Here is a 19084-nt window from a genome sequence, read left to right on the forward strand (position 1 = left end):
TAGTTGTAATCATTTGAATCTCATAATCAACTGAATACCTCATAGTAAAATTCAACCACAAATGAACACTTAATGATGAAATTTAGATACCACTGAATTTATAACACTGAAATATTTGACTTTGAAAAATATCCCTTTGAATTCATGCGATTTGATTTCTCTCTGAATTTCTCAGGAGCTAATTTCACATGGTGCAATTTCAAACCTTGCTTTTATGAGTATCTTTTAGAATTCATAAATTCAGATAGAAAATTGAGAAGTCCAATATGAAAATGAATGAATGAATTAATTAATTAATTAATTAAATGTAGTCAAGTTCTTCAAATTCAGTCTGTCAAATTCTGTTCTAAAGCTACAAGTCAGGTAAAAATAAATTTTAGTTGCTCATTTTTTAAATTCATGCAAAAAATTCAAGAAAAAAATTTGAAGTACTTCAACTTAAATGTTTTGTGAAAGTTAATTTTGACCTTGTGAACAGTAGTAAATGTGTTTTTTGAAGAGCTTTCAACCATACAACATCGTTTTCCTCAGAGATCGTATACAGTATAACTCCATCCACTGACAAAGACCATGAAATGTGGTTGAATGTTCCAGATCTCGTAGGTGGAAAAAAATCATCTACGTCACCACTTTCAATCACTTACTTGGTGTTTTTATTAAAGGTTTTTCAATAAATATTAAGTAGTGGTTGAATTTCAGAATTAAAAGTTCAGTTTCTTATAAGATTCAAATTATGTGGCTGTTGCCTATGTGGATGTCATTTAAAAGAATCAACAGCAACATCTCTTTCAAGAAGCCGTTTTTCAGGTACTCTGAATAATCCACAGAACGCAATGTGTTTTTTTCCATTTCACCTCCACCGTTGTATTAGGGTGGAGGGTGAAATCTCATATGTCGACGGATACCTCCAAACCTGGACAGATAAAAGCAAAAATGTCTGAATGACTAGATACCGATAGAGGTAAGTGAGAAAATATGTTTCTTCAGGTGAAGTGACCCTTAAGTCCACAGACATCTCAATCTTTCCAAGGATTTAGTAGCTGATAACTTGGCTGGCTGCATGCTATGACTTACTCTTAATGCATGCTTACTAATATGCTAAATTAGCTACTAACTTTTTTCACAGATTTAATTTCTATTTTTGTTTGACTCCTAAAATACATATATTATTTAAATTATTAGAGATCAAATTATGACGACAGGTTTGACTGTAACATCGCCCAAACAAAAACCACCCAAAAGATTTTATTAACATTCAGCATAAAACTTGTTTATAACTAACAAGGATCTGGTCAAGATTTATGTGAATGTCTTTATCTACTATATGTAGTCTGGTGTAATGTAGTGTTCTCTGAAAAGCCAGCAGAAAAGATGTGGATGGTGGACCAGTTGAGAAGATGTGGCTGAGGGCCAGAAGGTTGTGGGATTAGACTGGATGAACACACAGTGTCTGCATGGCACCGTGCTGGTCTACACTGTAGAGAGGCTCCCCTGCCCGGTGGCTTGTGCCGCCCCCCAGAAAACTGTGGGATGTGCTGTTTGGTCATGACGTTACCTTGGGTACATGACAGTCAGCCCCAACCAGGCTCTGTTTTTGTTCGACTCACTTCTCTGAGTGGATCGACCCTTTCTTCTGCTCTGGTTTCTGAGGTGGAACAGGATAAGAAGCTCAGCACTGGTATCATGTTCCACTTTTAAACAAACCTGCATTTGATAGCTTGCCATGGGACCAACACAGAACAAGCAGAATCCACTGCTAACAGTACTGATGAATATGTTTTTGTGTTCATTTATGTTTCCTTGATTTTTGTTCTTGGTTGTGGTTTGATGAATGGGCAAAGTGGGTGGCTGATGGCCACCCTGGGTGACTTTGCTGCCACCACTGAGCCATGTCTGACAGTGTTGATGGTTTGTGGCTAATGGCATATGAAACAGACAGTGTGTTTTTAGGAGAGTGTACCACTGGTTATCTTACGTTTTAAGTGATAACATAGATATGAAGGCTATTGCTCATTTGCCAGTGGCAAGGCCAGCTTGAGGTTTTTGAGGGTCCTCTGTGAGATTAGCATTAGGGGGGCCCTCTATGTGTAAATTGCATGAGTACTTCTTCATCTTTACTTAATTAATGTATTTTACTCAAACCATATTGCAATATTGTAAATTAGAGCTATGATCTGTAGTCTTCTGTTTATGTCTACCAAATGCCTAAATTTGGAAGGGTGTAAATGCAAGTTCTACATCACCTCAAACTCATAATGACTATATGAGGGGAAAAACAGAAACAATTTGAAAAAATCTGCATTATTTTGAGTGATAATCAACTCGATGATGACAAATAAAAAGGCCCCATACTAACAATTTTTTCAACATATCTTCTGTAATTATTAATAATAGGTTAACCAGTTAATGCAAGGAAAGGTAAGTCTTTTTGTACGGTATAACACCTATCAACAAAAAGGCAATTCAGAGTACTTTATGTTAGACATAAAACATATTAAGCTAAGACATAAAAAAGCACAAAGCAATACATGAAAACTATCAATGGGACTTAAAAAGAATGAAATAGAATACAGGATGAAAAGTTTAATTGGTATAGAACAAAATATTCAGAAGAATAAAAAGGTACATTGTATTGAATAAATAAATAAAATGATACAATGAAAAACAGCATCAAAATTAACTTGATCAAATGCAGTGGCAAACAGAAAAAAATAAACCTTGACTGATATCTGAGCAAAGTCTAGGACCCAGATGTATAAGCGATGTATACATACAAAAACCATGCACTCGCCATTTTCTGTACATAAACTGGTATTTATGAAAGAATGTGCGCACCTCACACATACTTCAGACACAGCGTACACACGGTTTTCTTCAACCAGCTGTAGGTGTTATAAGTTATAAGTGAGAGATGAAATATAAAATGTAAAACCACAAAACATTGTTTTTTTTAAGTGTTTTGCCATTTTTTTCCTGATTGTGTTATAATTTTTTAAACCTACACAGCATTCTGCAAAATTCTGATCAAAGGCTCATTAATAAACTTAATTTTAAATAACTGTTTATGAGTATAAACTTTATCTTTTTTATTTACATTCAAGCCATTGTTTACCTGTCAGTGATCTTTTAATTTTATCCTTAACTGTGAAGTAGCTTTTTTGTAAAATCTGTTTTAATATGAGCGCTATAGACGAACGACCGATCATCTTTAAGACACTGAACAATGATGACTGAGATGTCGCAGTGATAATAGCTTAAAGATATGTCTGATAAATTAAGGGTATGGTCACTATAAAAACACAAACATGCGTAACTGTTTTGGTGCTGTTGGAGAACCTCGATAAGTCACAGTCCATGAAACTGCACTTCTCCTCTGCCGTTTCCTCTCACTGACAGGTCTAATGAGTGGTTGAGCAGGCACAAGTATCAATATGCAAACAGATGTGTAAGGGCATTTCTGCATCCATTTCCGTCTGGAAATGGGGCTTGTGCACAATCTGATGAAAAAGAATGAGTATGTATATTTCTGTCTTTGGGCATACACAGTATGTGATGCATAAAAACTGAATGCTGCTTATCCATGTATAGTTGTGACTTTAGAAACAGAAAGCAGAAACTTGTCCAATGATCTGAGACATCTGGATGGTTCATCATATATCACCAGATCAGAGATGTATATTGACTCTTAATCATTCAGGGCTTTATAAACCCATAGTATCGTAAAATCAGTTGTTTGACACACTAAAAGCTAGCGCAAAGGTCTGAGAACTGGACTGGTGTTGTCCACTTTCTGTGGATGACTGATGACTTCTAATCATTCAGCCACAATCATGGTCATAATTCCTAATCTGAAATAATGGGAGCATTAAACAGAAGAGGCCCAAGAATATTCTCTTGGGGACCACCACGTCATTTTGTTCACTGTGAAATTACCGATCAAAGCAAATACTCCCTGTCCTTCAAGCAGGATTCAGACCAATTTAGGAGAGACAGGCCACATAGTCCTGCACAGTTTTATAACTTGTATAGTCATATGTTGTAGTTGATCATGTTGAATGCAGAACTGATATCTAATAATACTAAGACTGAAATTTACACAAATTACCATACATTAAGTGATAAATAGCTTCTTAGCATTCATTATATGTAGTAATAGTATGCTGACAGTTTAGCAGAAACTACATGCATAACTTTACACTATGCAGTGAGTGATAATGCTACTGGTGCTGTCAGTTTAAAAACAGTGTATCATCAACATATTTTGTGTGTTCTAAAACTGCAAGAGAATTTTAATTTAATGTCACTTATGTATAATGGTATGCTAACAGTAAATACATTCAGCTACTTGTTAAAATAGATAATTGTATTACTGTTATTAACCCAACCAATGTTATTTTTATGATCCTGGAAAGTCAACATAGGCATAACATATACAATTCATTCATTGTTGTTGTTATCACTTACCAGGTAAGTTTGCCTATGAGGTAACATCTACTAAAGCTGAGGAATCCAAAATATGGGATATTTTAGCTGTGTCCAGTCCAATTTCATAAAACCCATACTGTTACGGCACAGGTAGAACTGGTAAAAAAAAATGTGTTGTTTAGTTGAGGGCATGAATTACCATGAAGCTTTATAGCTGCTCCAGCTACTAACAGGTCATCACGTATGCTAAATGCCTGAGGTTGAAGATCAAAAGAAAGGGCTGCAGGCCTTACCTGAAGTGTTTTTGAGCTTGACTAGTTTCCTGCAGTTGCTCTACTCGTTCCCTGCAGTGTTGCTCACTCAACTGCATGATTGGGCTGATCTGCTCTGGTCTGCTCCAGTCTGTTCTGGCCCTCTACCTGTGACAACAACTATGCACTAAGCTCAGAGTCTGTTTCAGTAAATTTAGATTAACAATAGATGCAGACAGAAACTAAACTAAAATACTCAAGGGATGGGGGTTAATCTTCATTGTCCATCATGGTCTAAAAGTTGCTCTTTGCAATTATCGATAGTATGCCACGCTCGCGCTTTTGTATCTCCACTAAAACAATCTTTCCCCCAGTGTCTTCCCTTAGGACAGCTCATACTATGCAAAGCAATAGGCACTTTGGTTGGCAGCCTTCTCAAAAATAAGTTGCTTCTGACTAGCTAGCATGGGGGTTAGTTTGCCAGTTACAGTAGCTTGCCATCTACCCTGCCAAGTAGTCACTATGTCACCAAACTTCCCGAACCCCCTGTGTCAGTAGAATTTGCAAATGAATTTTCCTGTGCCACTTACAGGCAGAGTTTTTTTTCTGTCACATTTTCAATGTAAAGAAACTGGGAAATTATCTTGGGAATATTAGTTGGAAAAGAGGCAGACGGTATAGTCAGAGTCAAGGGTACGCAGGACGGATTTACATCACCACTGTAAGACTAAATACCAATCACCAGGTCCAACCATGAGCCTGCCCACTATGTCCATTCTGTGTGTTTGTGTCTGAGTGTGTGATCCAGGCAGCAGATGCAGAGGCCTGGCCTGGCTCGGCCTGGCCTAGCCTGGGTGCTGCCCGCTCTCCAACTTAGTGTTGTACCAGACCTCACCCCCCCCCCCCTTTGCTCCTCTCGTTCAGGATCTGAGCTCATGCCGAAAGCCCTTTCCACCAGAATTGTAGGAGGAATCTGGTGGTTTTTCACACTCATCATCATCTCCTCCTACACGGCAAACCTTGCAGCCTTCCTCACTGTGGAGAGGATGGAGTCGCCCATTGACTCTGCTGACGACCTGGCCAAGCAGACGAAGATAGAATATGGGGTGGTAGAGGATGGCTCCACCATGACCTTCTTCAAGGTTAGTTACAACTGGATATTATTAAACCAGATACAGTCTTTTTGTAGTGTTTTGCCGCTCTGTGTCATCCAGGGATTTACAGGTACACAATATGGGTTTGTCAATGCTTAAGTTTGAGATGGTTGTTATTTTGTCGCTATATTAAATACAGTATGCTAAAACTGCATGGTAAATATTAGTAAATAAGTAGTGCTCAATCTAACTAGAAATACAGGGTTATTTTTTCTAAAGATGGAAAAGCCTTTTATGGGACACTAAAACTCTAAGAAGCTGACTAAAAAGCAAAGAGGGTTAGTTCCTGCAGAGTGATCAACCTCATGTAACCTCTGAATCAATACAAAAATATTGGCACTAGTTTATATTTGACATTATATAAAACACATATTTTAAACTCAAAGCCGCTTTGAAACCTTTCTAAAGTTTGCTATGCTAAACACAAAATATTGACATTTCCCGGAAAGAAACCTCTATTCTGTCAAAAGTTAATTTATTATGATTATTGTTATGATATTGTTTATGATTATTATCAATTAAAAGAGTACTTTTGATTTCGTATTGTACCTCATACATTTCCAATATTGCATCTCTGTATTGTATTTTGTCTGACCCTTCCTGGATGGTAAAAGCCGATGCTTTCAAATCCCATACCCCCAGTTTGAGATATGACAGATTTTAGGATTTTGTTTTTAGGATAAATTGTGATAACATTGGTGATTCTTTGAAATTTCATTTAGTACCATCATCAGAACAAAAATTGAATTTTTTTTTAAACCCAGAGAAACTTGAACTGGATTTGCCTTTGTGTGAATGATTTTGTTGTAATTTGATTAAACATAACTTCCATTGGTCTACCAACTGGGCCTCAAAATTAAGTAGTAACTCAGAACCTCCCTGAGTTGATGCTGTATTTAAGTGGTGCAAATTCCCTAACACAGTGTGATTAATTAAAGTATCAAAAATCTATTGACCCGCTGTGAACCATAGTCCTTTGGGGCCTATGGAGGTCTGGGGACTCAGAGGCTGTTGCCGCCATCGCCCATTTGGTATTCCAGCCTTGCCATGAAGAATTTGTTTTTGCTATGTTAGTTATTATATTAAGTTATTTTATACTTTTACTTGTGTAACACGATCAGATAAGTGTGAATCTGTTTTTCTACACTCACTCACAGTATCCCGTTCAGGGTCATGAGGAGATGGAACTGCCTAGATTGGTCACCAGTCTCTCACTGGACTGACATGGATAGATATATTCACACATTCACACGTATAAGCAATTTCCTCTTGACTTAACCTACATGTCCCTAGACTGCAAACTCCATAAAGAGAAGTCCTGGATGGCCAGGTCATGTTGAAAGCCAGGACCTTCTTGGTATTAGACGACAGTGCTAACCACTGAGCCACCGTGTCACCACGATCAAATACTGCTGTACCTTTTTACCGTTGAAATAGCCTGGAACCATGAAGCAGTAACAGTGCTGCCCCTGCCAAGGCTCTGCTTGTTAATCCACTCAGTGTAGGATCATATAGAATACCTGCTGCATATCAAGGATGTTGTGTTAATCCAGCCAAGTTTGAAAACTTCTCTACATTAGATTTCTTTGCCTCAAGTTTGATATCTTCACTTTTTTTTTTCCTCATGCAATCCGTCGATGGCACTGGGACAAATTTGAAATTTAGCTTTTTTTCACAACTTGTTTTCATCCATCTGTGCAATTCGCACACATACATCCGTAGGTACTGTTCACACACAGGGACACGCTTGTGATTAATATGTTTGTTTGTTTCCTCTTCACACTGAAACATGCTCACACCAATTCATTAGAAAACTGCTGTGGTGATAGTAGCACAGTCTCTTTATCACTTCACCATACAAATTAATGAAAACAACAGTTGGTGTAAGAAGCAGCATATGTGCTTTTTAATCATCGTACCGATGCTGAGGTCCCCCTGCAGCCATAATTTACAGACTCAGGTCGGACACATCCAAATCCTTTTTGCAATATGGGCTGGGTTAGTATACATACACAGGATAATACCAGTGCGTATAACAGTTTTAATCACTTGTTTGGATGCGCAAGTGTTAATTTTGAGAATATGTCTCATTTTGGAAAAACAGCAAATGTTTGCTCCAAACTTTTCATACCTTCAAAAAAATCCCATAATAATATCTTACAACAGCTTTCCGTTTCAACACAGAATATCACAAGTTCACCGACTGCAATTATTTAACAGTGATGAAAAAAAATAACTAAAAAAATTTTGGCACACTGCTTACTACGTTATATAGTAGTGTAAGCATATATATATATATATATATATATATATATATATATATATATATATATATATATAAGATAGTAGTAGTGTGTGTTCTTTTTCCATTGCTTTTTAAGTGTGGGTGACTGTGGCTCAGGTGGTAGAGTGGGTTGTTCACTGATTGCAGGGTTGGCAGTTCAATCCCTGGCTCCTCCTGTTGTTGTGCTTAAGTGTCCTTGGCCAAAATACTAATACTGAGTTGCCTCACTTGTAAGTCAATTTGGATAAAAGTGTCTGCCAAATTGGTAAATGTAGTGCCTTCATGCCTTTTGTTATTCTTCATGACTGCATGGGTCCTAGTGGACTATCTGGTCCCTAAATGGATACTGTATTGGACTTTCATCCTTGGAATAAATCGTGAGCAGAAGCAACAACTAGACACGTACTAGCTGTCTTCATATATGAGAAATAATGTAGATGCTGATGCCGCTACGTTAGAGCTCCACCGGGTTTGAAAGTAATGTACAGCCAACATACAATCAGGACCATATTCTCTGTTTAGTGAAAAAAAGATAAAATACAATATATTACAAAGCTAAATACGAAAAATAACTTCAATACAAATGTCAGACCTAATGTACAGCAGCTTTCAACACAAAATCCACTGGTTGCCTCTACATGTAACATGTAGTCCTTTGCTCTTTTTCTTTGTTTGAGTATTAATGAATCCAGGCAGATGAAGAGGGCATTTGTCCTTCACTAAGTAAACACATTTGTCCACAAATCCTGTCTGAGGTGTTTAAAACACACTGTTGTGATGATGGATGGAGTGTTTTTATCAGACTTATCATTAGTCTTAGTTGATTCAGTGCAGCATACTCACAGATGATGTGCGCAAGCAACCCGTTTACAATTCAAAACAAGAAAAAAATGACAAAATACCTTTTGTTTGGATAATTATCTACTTCTGCTGTAAAATTCAAGTCTAATGTTGGCTAATTATGTAAATGTCTGCACGGGATAGTCTCTGAAGCATTGAAGCATCTCACTCATCTTCCTAGCAGGGATATTCCCTACATACTACCACTACAATAACACTGAATAATTTAATAAGCAAACACACACCGCAGCTGTGTTTTGATTGTTAGCTAATAAAATCACATCTTATTAAAGCCAGTGTTGGTTTTTTCACCTTATGTGTACAATGGGACGGGACGGCAAGGAGAGTCTGAGGGAGAGACAATAGCCCTTCACACGGCCAAGGCACTGAGCTCCATGTCCCCAGGCTATACAAGCCTGACTTGTTTTGCATTAACCATAAGACAGATGCGAGGAACACCTCCAGCATGGTGATTAAGCCAAGCAGAAAAAGCTTATTGAGATGATGTGCTTGATACCTGAGAGAGGAGAGAGGCAGGTTATGTAAGAGGAGAGGGATGAGGAAAAAACTGGTATATTTTCTAACTTGCTCTAGCTCGTATTTTTGAACACATGGTTAGAATTCACATTAAACAGCAGCACACTGCATGTACTTATAATGATAAATGATTTTTTTCCAAAAACAATTGGTATGGATCGACATTTAATTCAAGTCTGTCTCTTTTTCATAGCATTAATTAATGTATCAATACATTATCCAAGGTTGATGCTAGGGCCGTCGAGTTATTTTTATTTCAACTTTCTGCCCAAGAAATCGTTTCAGTGGTGGATGTCTCTTAATACTACACTATCCATGAACCTCAGCCGCGGTTGCTTTGGATAAGAAGCCAACCACAGGTGTATGTTAGAGCTGTAGCAAATTCAGAATGGTTTGTTGTTAAAACTGCACACAAAGAACTGCACCAAAGCTGCTGAATTCATCCAAAATTAACCCAGAGAGTAAATTTGTTTAATCCTTTGAACCTGACAACCGATTTTTCTTCAGCAATCGCATCCCTTCTTGTCAAGGTCATTACTTAAAGGGTAACTACACCCTCAAATTCTGCTGGAACCCTCTCTCCCAGCATATTAAAAAAAAAACCAACAGAGGAGTGAAGGAGCAATGACTGAAACATCACCCATATGTAGGGGAGATGACTGACACATCACACGTACATAACCATGAAGTGTGGCCTCATGCTATGTAGGGGAGACTGACTGACTACCACTCAGTGTGGCACGGACACCGACGTGGGGCTGGCAGTCAGATCTAATCAGCCCTGAGAAGCTATTGTCTCACTCTCCCTTTCTCTGCTGTATAGACAGGGAGTCTGGTGGAGCTTTGACAGAGATTAGAAGCACCATCAAGGCCCTTTGAGGGAGTCACTGTGGATACTATGTTGAAGTAATGCTAGCGGTGTGTGTGTCTGTGGGAGGGTGTCAGTACATAGTTGTAGCCCAACTGTTTGCTACAGTTAACGTTACATTTCGTCAGCCTGAAATATCTTTTTGAGCTCTGAATACAGCAGAGTTATCAGCAGGTACGTTTTTGTGAGGGGCACAAACTAGGGCTATAATTAGCTAGTGTTCCACTATCTATACTTCGCGTGGGGTCAACATATGACATACTCCTCAGAGGCTTGCCTATTACATCACAGTTAGGGAGGGGCTACTTTTACTCCTCTGGCTTAATCTTAGCACTTTTATAAGCATTCTTCAGCCGCAGCCAAAGAATTCTATATAGTCAATATTTTCATTAGTCTTTGTCTAATTGTTTCTGCTCAACCATATAATAATATAACTCATAATTGTCTATATTCTCTTTATTAGTACAGTATTATATAAAATGTTCTTTACAAATGTGCATTGTCAGTTGCTGTATAATCTCACTGTCCTCTTGCCTTATTCATAGTAGAATTGTTTTTCTCCAAATTTCCCTGCAAGGGCTCATTAAGGTTTCATTCCACCTGATTTGAGATAGACACAGCAGTAAATGAGGAATAAAAAAAATTAAATCAGTGTGATTCTGTTTCTGTGCTACAATCTAGTATCCGATCTGCTGCTGTTACAGGTGACTCTCTTTTAGGTCAAGCTGACAAAGCTACAAATTTGACTATGAGTGTAGACTTAGTTTTCCTTTTATAGCCACTTCTCTTCAGAGTCAACAATGTATCATAAACAGTAGGTGTAATATCTGGTGTGAGAGAATGCTTTATAAAGGCAAAGTTGTTGTTTGTGCTGACAAAAAACTGTGTGCCATTTCCCTCCGCTTTCTGGATTCTTTTGATTAGGGACCTTTGAAAAGTATGCAAAACACTCGGGCAAACAGCGAGCAATTCAAGGCTACACTGGAACACATCCTAAATACTGTATGCACAAAAGCTAAACCGCATTGTGTATACACATTCAGTTTTACTGTGATAAAGTGTGCTAAGAAACACATAAACCAAGACATAGTCACATCTACAGTAGCAATACACACAGTTACACAGACATAATCACACACACGGACACATACACATTTCTTTTTACTCTAAAGAAACCGGAAACGTGAAACACATCGCTCCTGTGCCAGAGGATTGTTTTTTTCATGCAGGTAAACAGATGCTGGGTTTTATTTTGAGCAGCAGTTTGTAATGTAAAAAATACATCAACATGTTGTCCCCAGGGGTGGAAAGAGTAATGGAAAATTGTACTCAAGTAAAAGTACTATTACTTTAAAGAAATTTTACTCAAGTAGAAATTGTAAAATTAAGTAAAATTAACAGTTTTAAAAATGTACTCAGACAAAGTACATTTTTAAAAGGGGGAAGGCGAGGAGTAAAAAGATGTTATATGTTGATAATAATGTTATTTGATAGAACTAATAACAAAGAACAAGATAAAGCACACTAATATAAGTAAGTCCGTAAGTCCAAACTAACAATACATTTCATCTTGATATACAGGCACTTTGCAGCCTGTGCATACAACTGTTTATCAATTACGAATAAAGTGTACGACCACCTTCCTCAGTATAGCCTTACTAGGATTAACCAGGAAAAACTAGACACAACTCATACAATTAAACAAAAATGACCAACAATTTAAAAAAAAAGTTTGGCCACCACTGCAAGTTTCCATTTACTTTTTGTAGCAATATTAAGCTACATAAATTAAACAGCCTTCCACTTCTTATAGAATTAACAGCAGAGTAAAGCAGCAGACAACACGGAGATGAATAAACATTAAAAACTCTGCAGCAGCTGCAGCCCACAGCCACGTGTTAAAGAAAGCAATAAGAGAGCAGTTTTATTCACACAATGTAGCACAAAACATACATGGTATGTTGCTAGGCAAAACAGCGGTTGTTGAGGTTCTCCTCTGATCAGTGAGTTACAACAATCAGAGATCTATTTTCTTACTCACCTGTCTGAACGTCATTCTGCAAGCCTTGTGCACCAGAATGTCTCTAGGGTTTTTAAAGAGCTGAATGAGCTCTGCAGTCACACAGGGATTATCAAAGAGCAGAAAGGTACTGCACACCTCATTTTAAAGCTAATCTTAACCATGGCTCCATAATGACCCATTCATTCTATTGCATTGTTGTGCATTTTGAGATTGGCACCTCTCAGAACATGGAGCCCTGCCCTCCAGTGACCAAAGACCATGATGCTGTAGACACACTATTGGCTTATTCTCTACCGTAGCTGCAGATCTGGCTTTTGTCCATTCTCACACAGTATATCACAACGTCATCTTGTGACTTTGTGAAACCATGAACACTGTTTTAACAAGTAACTTTAGGTCTCAGTCTGCTTCTACAAGGCCATCATTGTGAAAATCAACCTGTTATTGGTTAAAAAGAGTAAACATATGCATTGAAGCATCTCCCTTAGGCTCACCTTTGTGGTGTTCATAATGCAGGAACTGAACTATGATATACAAAATTCGCTGAAGTTTCATGAAATTTCAACATGTAGTGTCAGACCTATTGTGCATGACAGACAGAAGGCTGAAAACTGCACAAACAGCTTTGCAGGGTCTTCACTTTAGAATGTGCAAGTTAAGTCGGGGGTCAGAAACTTTCTCTGGAAAAGGGAAATAACTTCTAAAATAACTTAAACAATTTAAAATGGGACCAAGATCATAGTTTATTAAAGTGATGTTATTTACTACTCCCAGTCTTTTCTCAATGAATACCATAAAGCAAATATAGTCTCGCCACTCTAACACTATCAGGTTGGATGAGTCTGCACTCTTAATGTCTGCTATTTGATTTCACAGAATTGGGATGATTACTGGGCACTTTTGTTTCCTGTTCCCCAAAGTCCTGGAGCTCAGCTCAAGTTTGAATTGTTATTTCGTTGACTCTGCATTGTTGGCCAGAAAATACGCTCCATTGCTTCAGCACTGGAACGGGACTTGCTGCCCCAATCCCACCCACCTGCACTCTTTCAGCCTATGTTAAGCAAATAGAACAATTAATGTCTTGTTTTCAGATGAGAAGCAGAACTTTCTTTACAATGATGGCATAGCTGTCTGACAAGGCCTGCAGGGGATTTCTCCGAAGCAGAAGTTGAGTTTAAGTTTGTGTTAGGAATTTAAATGCATAGAAATTGAACCTGAGCAGAATACTATGTCAAGACCTTGTGCTCTGAATACTTATTGGAACCTATTCATTGCTCAATAGCTAAGATATAAAGAGATGTATATATTGTGGACAAAATAATGGAGATTCATTAGAAATACTAAGTCGTTCAGTCCCAGTTGAAAAAGAAGGACCTGGCATCAAGTTTAAAGCAAAGTTTCAGCTCTATCTTTTACCTCTGACAATCACACCTCGTACATTTTCAAAGCAACCTAAAGAAACTACTACGGAAATAAACCAGTGAAATAATCATCAATCAATCAATCACTGATTTCCAGAACGGGAACCAAAAGACAAACTCTCTGACCTGCTCACCAAACAGAAAGTCTTGTGGCAGTTTAACAATGCCACGCAACTTCCACCTTTGGGTCTGAAAGAGAGAAGTATTATTTCACACCACAACCAGAGCTTTCTTGTAAAGAACATTGTTTTTTTTCTAGTGGGGACAATCTTACAAGATCAATCAACAATCAACAGAACAAACACCGTGACACTACAGAGTCAACCATTACCGGTTCAACAGTGAGTGCTGTCCAAAGTCCCTTTGGATTAAAATGAAAAAAGTGTCAGTTGGCCTCCATTTCAGATGCATTTTCAGGCAAGCCATGCCTATGATGTGCTGCTGTTGGCCTAAAACTGGTTTAAAATGAATATCCATATCAAATGTAATGGCAATACACACAGTACATGTGTTTTATTATGTGATTAGTAGTTTAAGTATTAATTTAAAATATTTCTACAAAGGTTTTTCCACCCTGACAGTCTATCTGGGGGGACAACCCGGTTTCCTATCGTCCTTGTCTGTCAGCTTTTATATAGGACAATTAGGGTTTGATAAATACAGTTGGAGAAAATGTTATTGTTGTTCTGATTATGTTCTCTGGCAAGCATCTACCTATGCGTAATTATCGTGTGTGGATTTGGTGTCAGATCAGCAATTCTGATCGACTGGTTTGTGCAGTGTCGGCTACCAGACTGCAACCCCAGCTTCAGCATCCTCTCTCTCATAATTTCGTCTGTGCATTAAAGTGAAGACTTCATTGCCCTTCCCGATCACACAGCTTTCTGGAACAGGTTTTCTCCATTATTCAGCCATAAAAGATAACATTAAGGTGTAAAGTGGATGCTGGAAACATACTCCTATAGCAATTTTTCCACGCAATGACAAATGCAGAAACAGACCAAAATCTCTCACCAAATGGTGAGTTTATTTATTTTTCATTTGTCTCTGTAATCTTTAGCCCATGGCTGTGATGCAGCACCTAACAGTGCCAAATAAAGTCTCTCTTTGATCTTTAATTAAATGCTTCATATCATATATTACTGTTTGTATGTAGTTAGTACATGCGCAAAAGAAGACCCCCTGAAATCCACAGTGTAATTTGAATAATCATGTTAATGTTGTCAATATGAGCATGTAAGCATGTTGATATTAGCATTTAGCTCAAAGCATCACAGTGCAGACCAGAGCCGCTATAATGTGGCTTTAGACTCTTAGCCTTTTTCAATCTTTAGCCAAGACTGTCATCTTCATTAACATTAACCAAGTATTTTAAGTTTCCTGAACATAACTATGAAAGCATCATCAATACTGTAGTTGCCAAGAGTGGACATGTTAGGGAAAACAAATGAAATATTTTTAGCAGTAAATACTTTGCAACAGTAGGATTCCAGCAAAATATATTTCACGCTGCAAATGACGATGCTATAGCAAATTAGTTGGATATGAATTTAAGGTTTAGGAAACAATTTTAACAAATTGTCATTAAGTATATTCAATATTAAATTTTTTGCCATCACAAACCCCTTTTGTAGTGTACATCAGGACATTGTTCGTCTCTCCTCTTTGCAATCTTGCATTACGACAGAATTTTGGAGCAAAGTAAAACAACTGAAAACTGAAAATTTTTAAATTTAAATTGGTTATTGGAATTTTCTGGCTAAGCATTTAGCTCTTAGTCATTAAAATTTTGAATCAATAAATAAAATTCATAAAATTCATAAAAATCAGATCAGATCAGATGTCAGGGTAGACTCATTTCTGTCACCCAGGCAGTAACCAGAATTTCACATACTTATGGACAAACAAAAGATAAAACCTTAACACCTTCTCCACACTACATTAACTTTAACTGTCAAGCTTTTATCCAGTGCCCATCATCACAGCACTGGAAGGAGAAATTCAAGTACAACATTACCAATAAAACATTGACAAGTGCAACAAATTGTTAAAGAGCTTAGATTATGCTTCTCAACATGTGTTGAGAAATTCCACATTGTGGACAATGTGCTTTACAATGCTTTATTTTCTTTGAGTTTGAAAATACACAAGTCTTGTTGTGATGGACACACCCCTACAAATATGATATCATTGGAAAGGCCATGATGTCCTCTACAAGGGGCCACAGATTTCAACACTGTAGGCTACAGAGTTATTGAAATGCAGAAGAGAGACACATGTTCCCAACAGAGGACAAAAATGCAGTACCGGGTCTCAGGAGACAGCTGTACACCGTTGCATTTTCCAAGATCTTATGTATAGTTTAGGTATAATCAGCTCTGGATTCCTTTGTGGAGGCTCTAGGAAGCCCACCTCAGCTCTCTGTCTGACTCGGAGTATAGGTGGTTTTCTGGCTCTCTGTGTGTTCACAGCCCCTGCTCTCACCTTATCAGCAGTCTGGAGCTTGCATGCTCAATCGCCTGATTTGTCAAGGGTGACTCTGAAAGATTCAGATAGGCACTCCGCAAATCACCCAGTTGATCTAAAATATCGACCAGCCACAAAAAGTCATTACACACAATAATGGCGGGCAGGACCTTGAAGATGTGACTTAATTAGGTTTCAAATGGCTTCAAAAATGCCTTCAAATCTGCACCCCTGGAGAGTCATGCCCTCTTGGATTTTTCTCAATGATTACAGATGTAGAAAGTGTGGCACACTGCTACTGACAATGCCGCTGCTGCTCCTAACTATAGGTTGATAGCAGCAGCACAGGCATCTGAGATGTACAGTCACACAAGTTCACACAGTGGCTGCTATTTAGCAAGCTTGTCTACTTCACCCTGCATCTCCCTCACAAGTGAGAATGACTTAGGTAGACAGAAAGCATATACTGCTGCTGGAGCTGCAAAAAAAGTTCGGCTGAAGCAAATGGCATTTTTTTCCCTAATTAAATTTGGAATGTAATTGAATGTAAATGGTTTTTCAGGCCTTGATACAGCGGTGTACATTGGCAGTACTTAAATGAGTGATGTGAGTGCTCTGCCTGTCATTGTTTCTTTTAGTCGCTCAGGACATTAAAACTGCTGAGACAAAAATATTTCGTCATTAATCTCTAACCTACTTCACTCTCAACAAAAACCAGTATAGCTTTTACAATCAATAAATGGGATGTCATTTTCCTTTTTGTTCTATGTCTTAGTAATTAGGACTTCTTAGTTACTCACAGTGCCACTACGTGTCTCCTCACAGAAAACCAAGATTTCCACGTATGATAAGATGTGGGAGTTCATGAGTAGTCGGAGGCACTCAGTGATGGTGAAGAACGTTGAGGAAGGCATTCACCGTGTGCTCACCTCGGATTACGCATTCCTCATGGAGTCCACCACCATCGAGTTCGTCACGCAGCGCAACTGCAACCTCACCCAGATTGGAGGCCTTATCGACTCCAAAGCGTACGGGGTTGGAACCCCAATGGGTATGTATGCTACAGAGGTACACCGATCAGCCAAAACATTTAAACTGGTAACTGGTTTTGAGGTTTTGGCTGGTTGGTGTAATAGACCGTGATGCTGAGGCAAAACATAAGCTCGTTTGCCTGTAACATACCCTTATTTACATACATTTAAAAATTGTTTTCATCCATTTTCACATCAAAAATTCTGAAAGTGACAAAGAGCTACTTGAAACACTTGAAACAGTAGCTTGCTCTCTGAGAGGCGCTGCAGCAGGCAACAACAGGATGACGCTGTTGTCTTTGAATCGTGCTTCCTTGTGGTCCTTTGCAACTGTCAGGGTAGCTAAGTTCAAGTTTGGAAGTTAGTTAATTACTAAGTTAACCACAACCCTGCACATTATTCTGTTCTAAATGCCTCTGTACTCTGGAATTTACAGGGTTAGTTGTATTTTCACTATATTTTGAGTCTGTGTATTTAAAAAAAAACTTGTTTTATTCTTCTGTGCTAAACCAGATGACATGGTAATGACTTGAATAATCCTCCCTGGCAAAACTATCTCAGAATCTAACCACTAATGTAGTAGTAGATCAAAAGATGAAACAGAAGTATGACATGACCTTGATGTACAGTATGTCATGAATGTAGATCATGGATATTTCCTATTTCTATAAAATGTTGTTAACTCTGTTGTCACAAATTAAAGCTGTTGTAAGTGGATTTGGTCTGTTTACACTGCACTACATCCCTGAGGGCATCCCATGTGGGGGAATACTTATCGGGGAAAATCCTGGGGCTATCTCCAGCAGGCAGAAGAACCGTGTAACATAAACAGTGGGATGAACGGAGAGGGTAGCTCTGCAGCAGATTATCATAATCCTGTTACAAACACAGTGAGAAGAAAAAACTCTGGTTAAATACCTGTGGAATTACAACCGACAGACAACTTAACATGATGACCTCATGCAAAAGGCTGCTCTTAAGTTGTATCATATTCTTTACCAGAGAGGGGATTGTGAATTAGTCCCCAGAGTGTTTATGCCTCCTGCAAGCATGGCTTTTGAGCAACATACTGTTCAAACTTTTACCCTTAATATTCAGTTTTACCCTTTTATTTATCCTTAAGTAACTATGGTTGTCAAAAACATCTTATTCCCCACTATCTGACAGTATCACCTCTTGCATATCAATTCTTTATTAAACCTACATAGTGAAATATCCAAAACCAAGACTCAGTGTTTTATATGTCCCAAAAATTCAGCCTGACATATTTGGTATCTTCTGAAGCTCTTATATCAGATATAGAATTAAAAAAAAAAAAAAAAAATAGAAATCATCTATTATGTATTAGCAACTCTAGTCTAAAAATCATCAGCATCTGCCTTCAAAAATCTCCCTCCAGTATCCAGTAGCTGTATTGTCCTGACAAATCAGGGAAATGTCCTCTGGGACACTGAGCGTCGGCAAGGTCGTTTGTTGCTGTTTGTTTATGCTCTGCTGGTCAGCCACAGAAGGTAATTTGAGTGACTGTAGCTGTGTGTGAAAACAGTGGAGGTAGGCTATATTTTCCTTGGGTGATTGCATTTCCTGACTGATGTGCTCCTTTTGAAGGTTTGCTACAGTGCTCGAATGTCTGTATGCGTGCGTGTGTGTGTGTGTTTGTGTTAGTGCATATGCATTTTCCTAGATGACTGATACTGCTTGACTATAGCATACAACTTACATTGTATATATTTTACTTCTTTCTGTGACTATATAAATACCAGTGTATACGTTTAATCACAATA

At 38.1% G+C, this 19084-nt stretch overlaps 1 protein-coding gene across 1 annotated transcript in view; it reads left to right on the forward strand.

The window, feature by feature from the left end:
* The window catches only part of grik2 (glutamate receptor, ionotropic, kainate 2), a 262001-nt gene that overhangs the window by 208669 nt on the left and 34248 nt on the right, over positions 1-19084 (forward strand). The window contains exons 13-14 of the mRNA XM_040118010.1: positions 5601-5818; positions 17095-17320. Of these exons, the coding sequence (XP_039973944.1) occupies positions 5601-5818; positions 17095-17320 (444 nt within the window). The remainder of the gene's footprint in view (positions 1-5600; positions 5819-17094; positions 17321-19084) is intronic.

Source organism: Xiphias gladius, chromosome 22, assembly GCF_016859285.1.
Source record: "Xiphias gladius isolate SHS-SW01 ecotype Sanya breed wild chromosome 22, ASM1685928v1, whole genome shotgun sequence".
NCBI classification, from domain to species: domain Eukaryota; kingdom Metazoa; phylum Chordata; class Actinopteri; order Istiophoriformes; family Xiphiidae; genus Xiphias; species Xiphias gladius.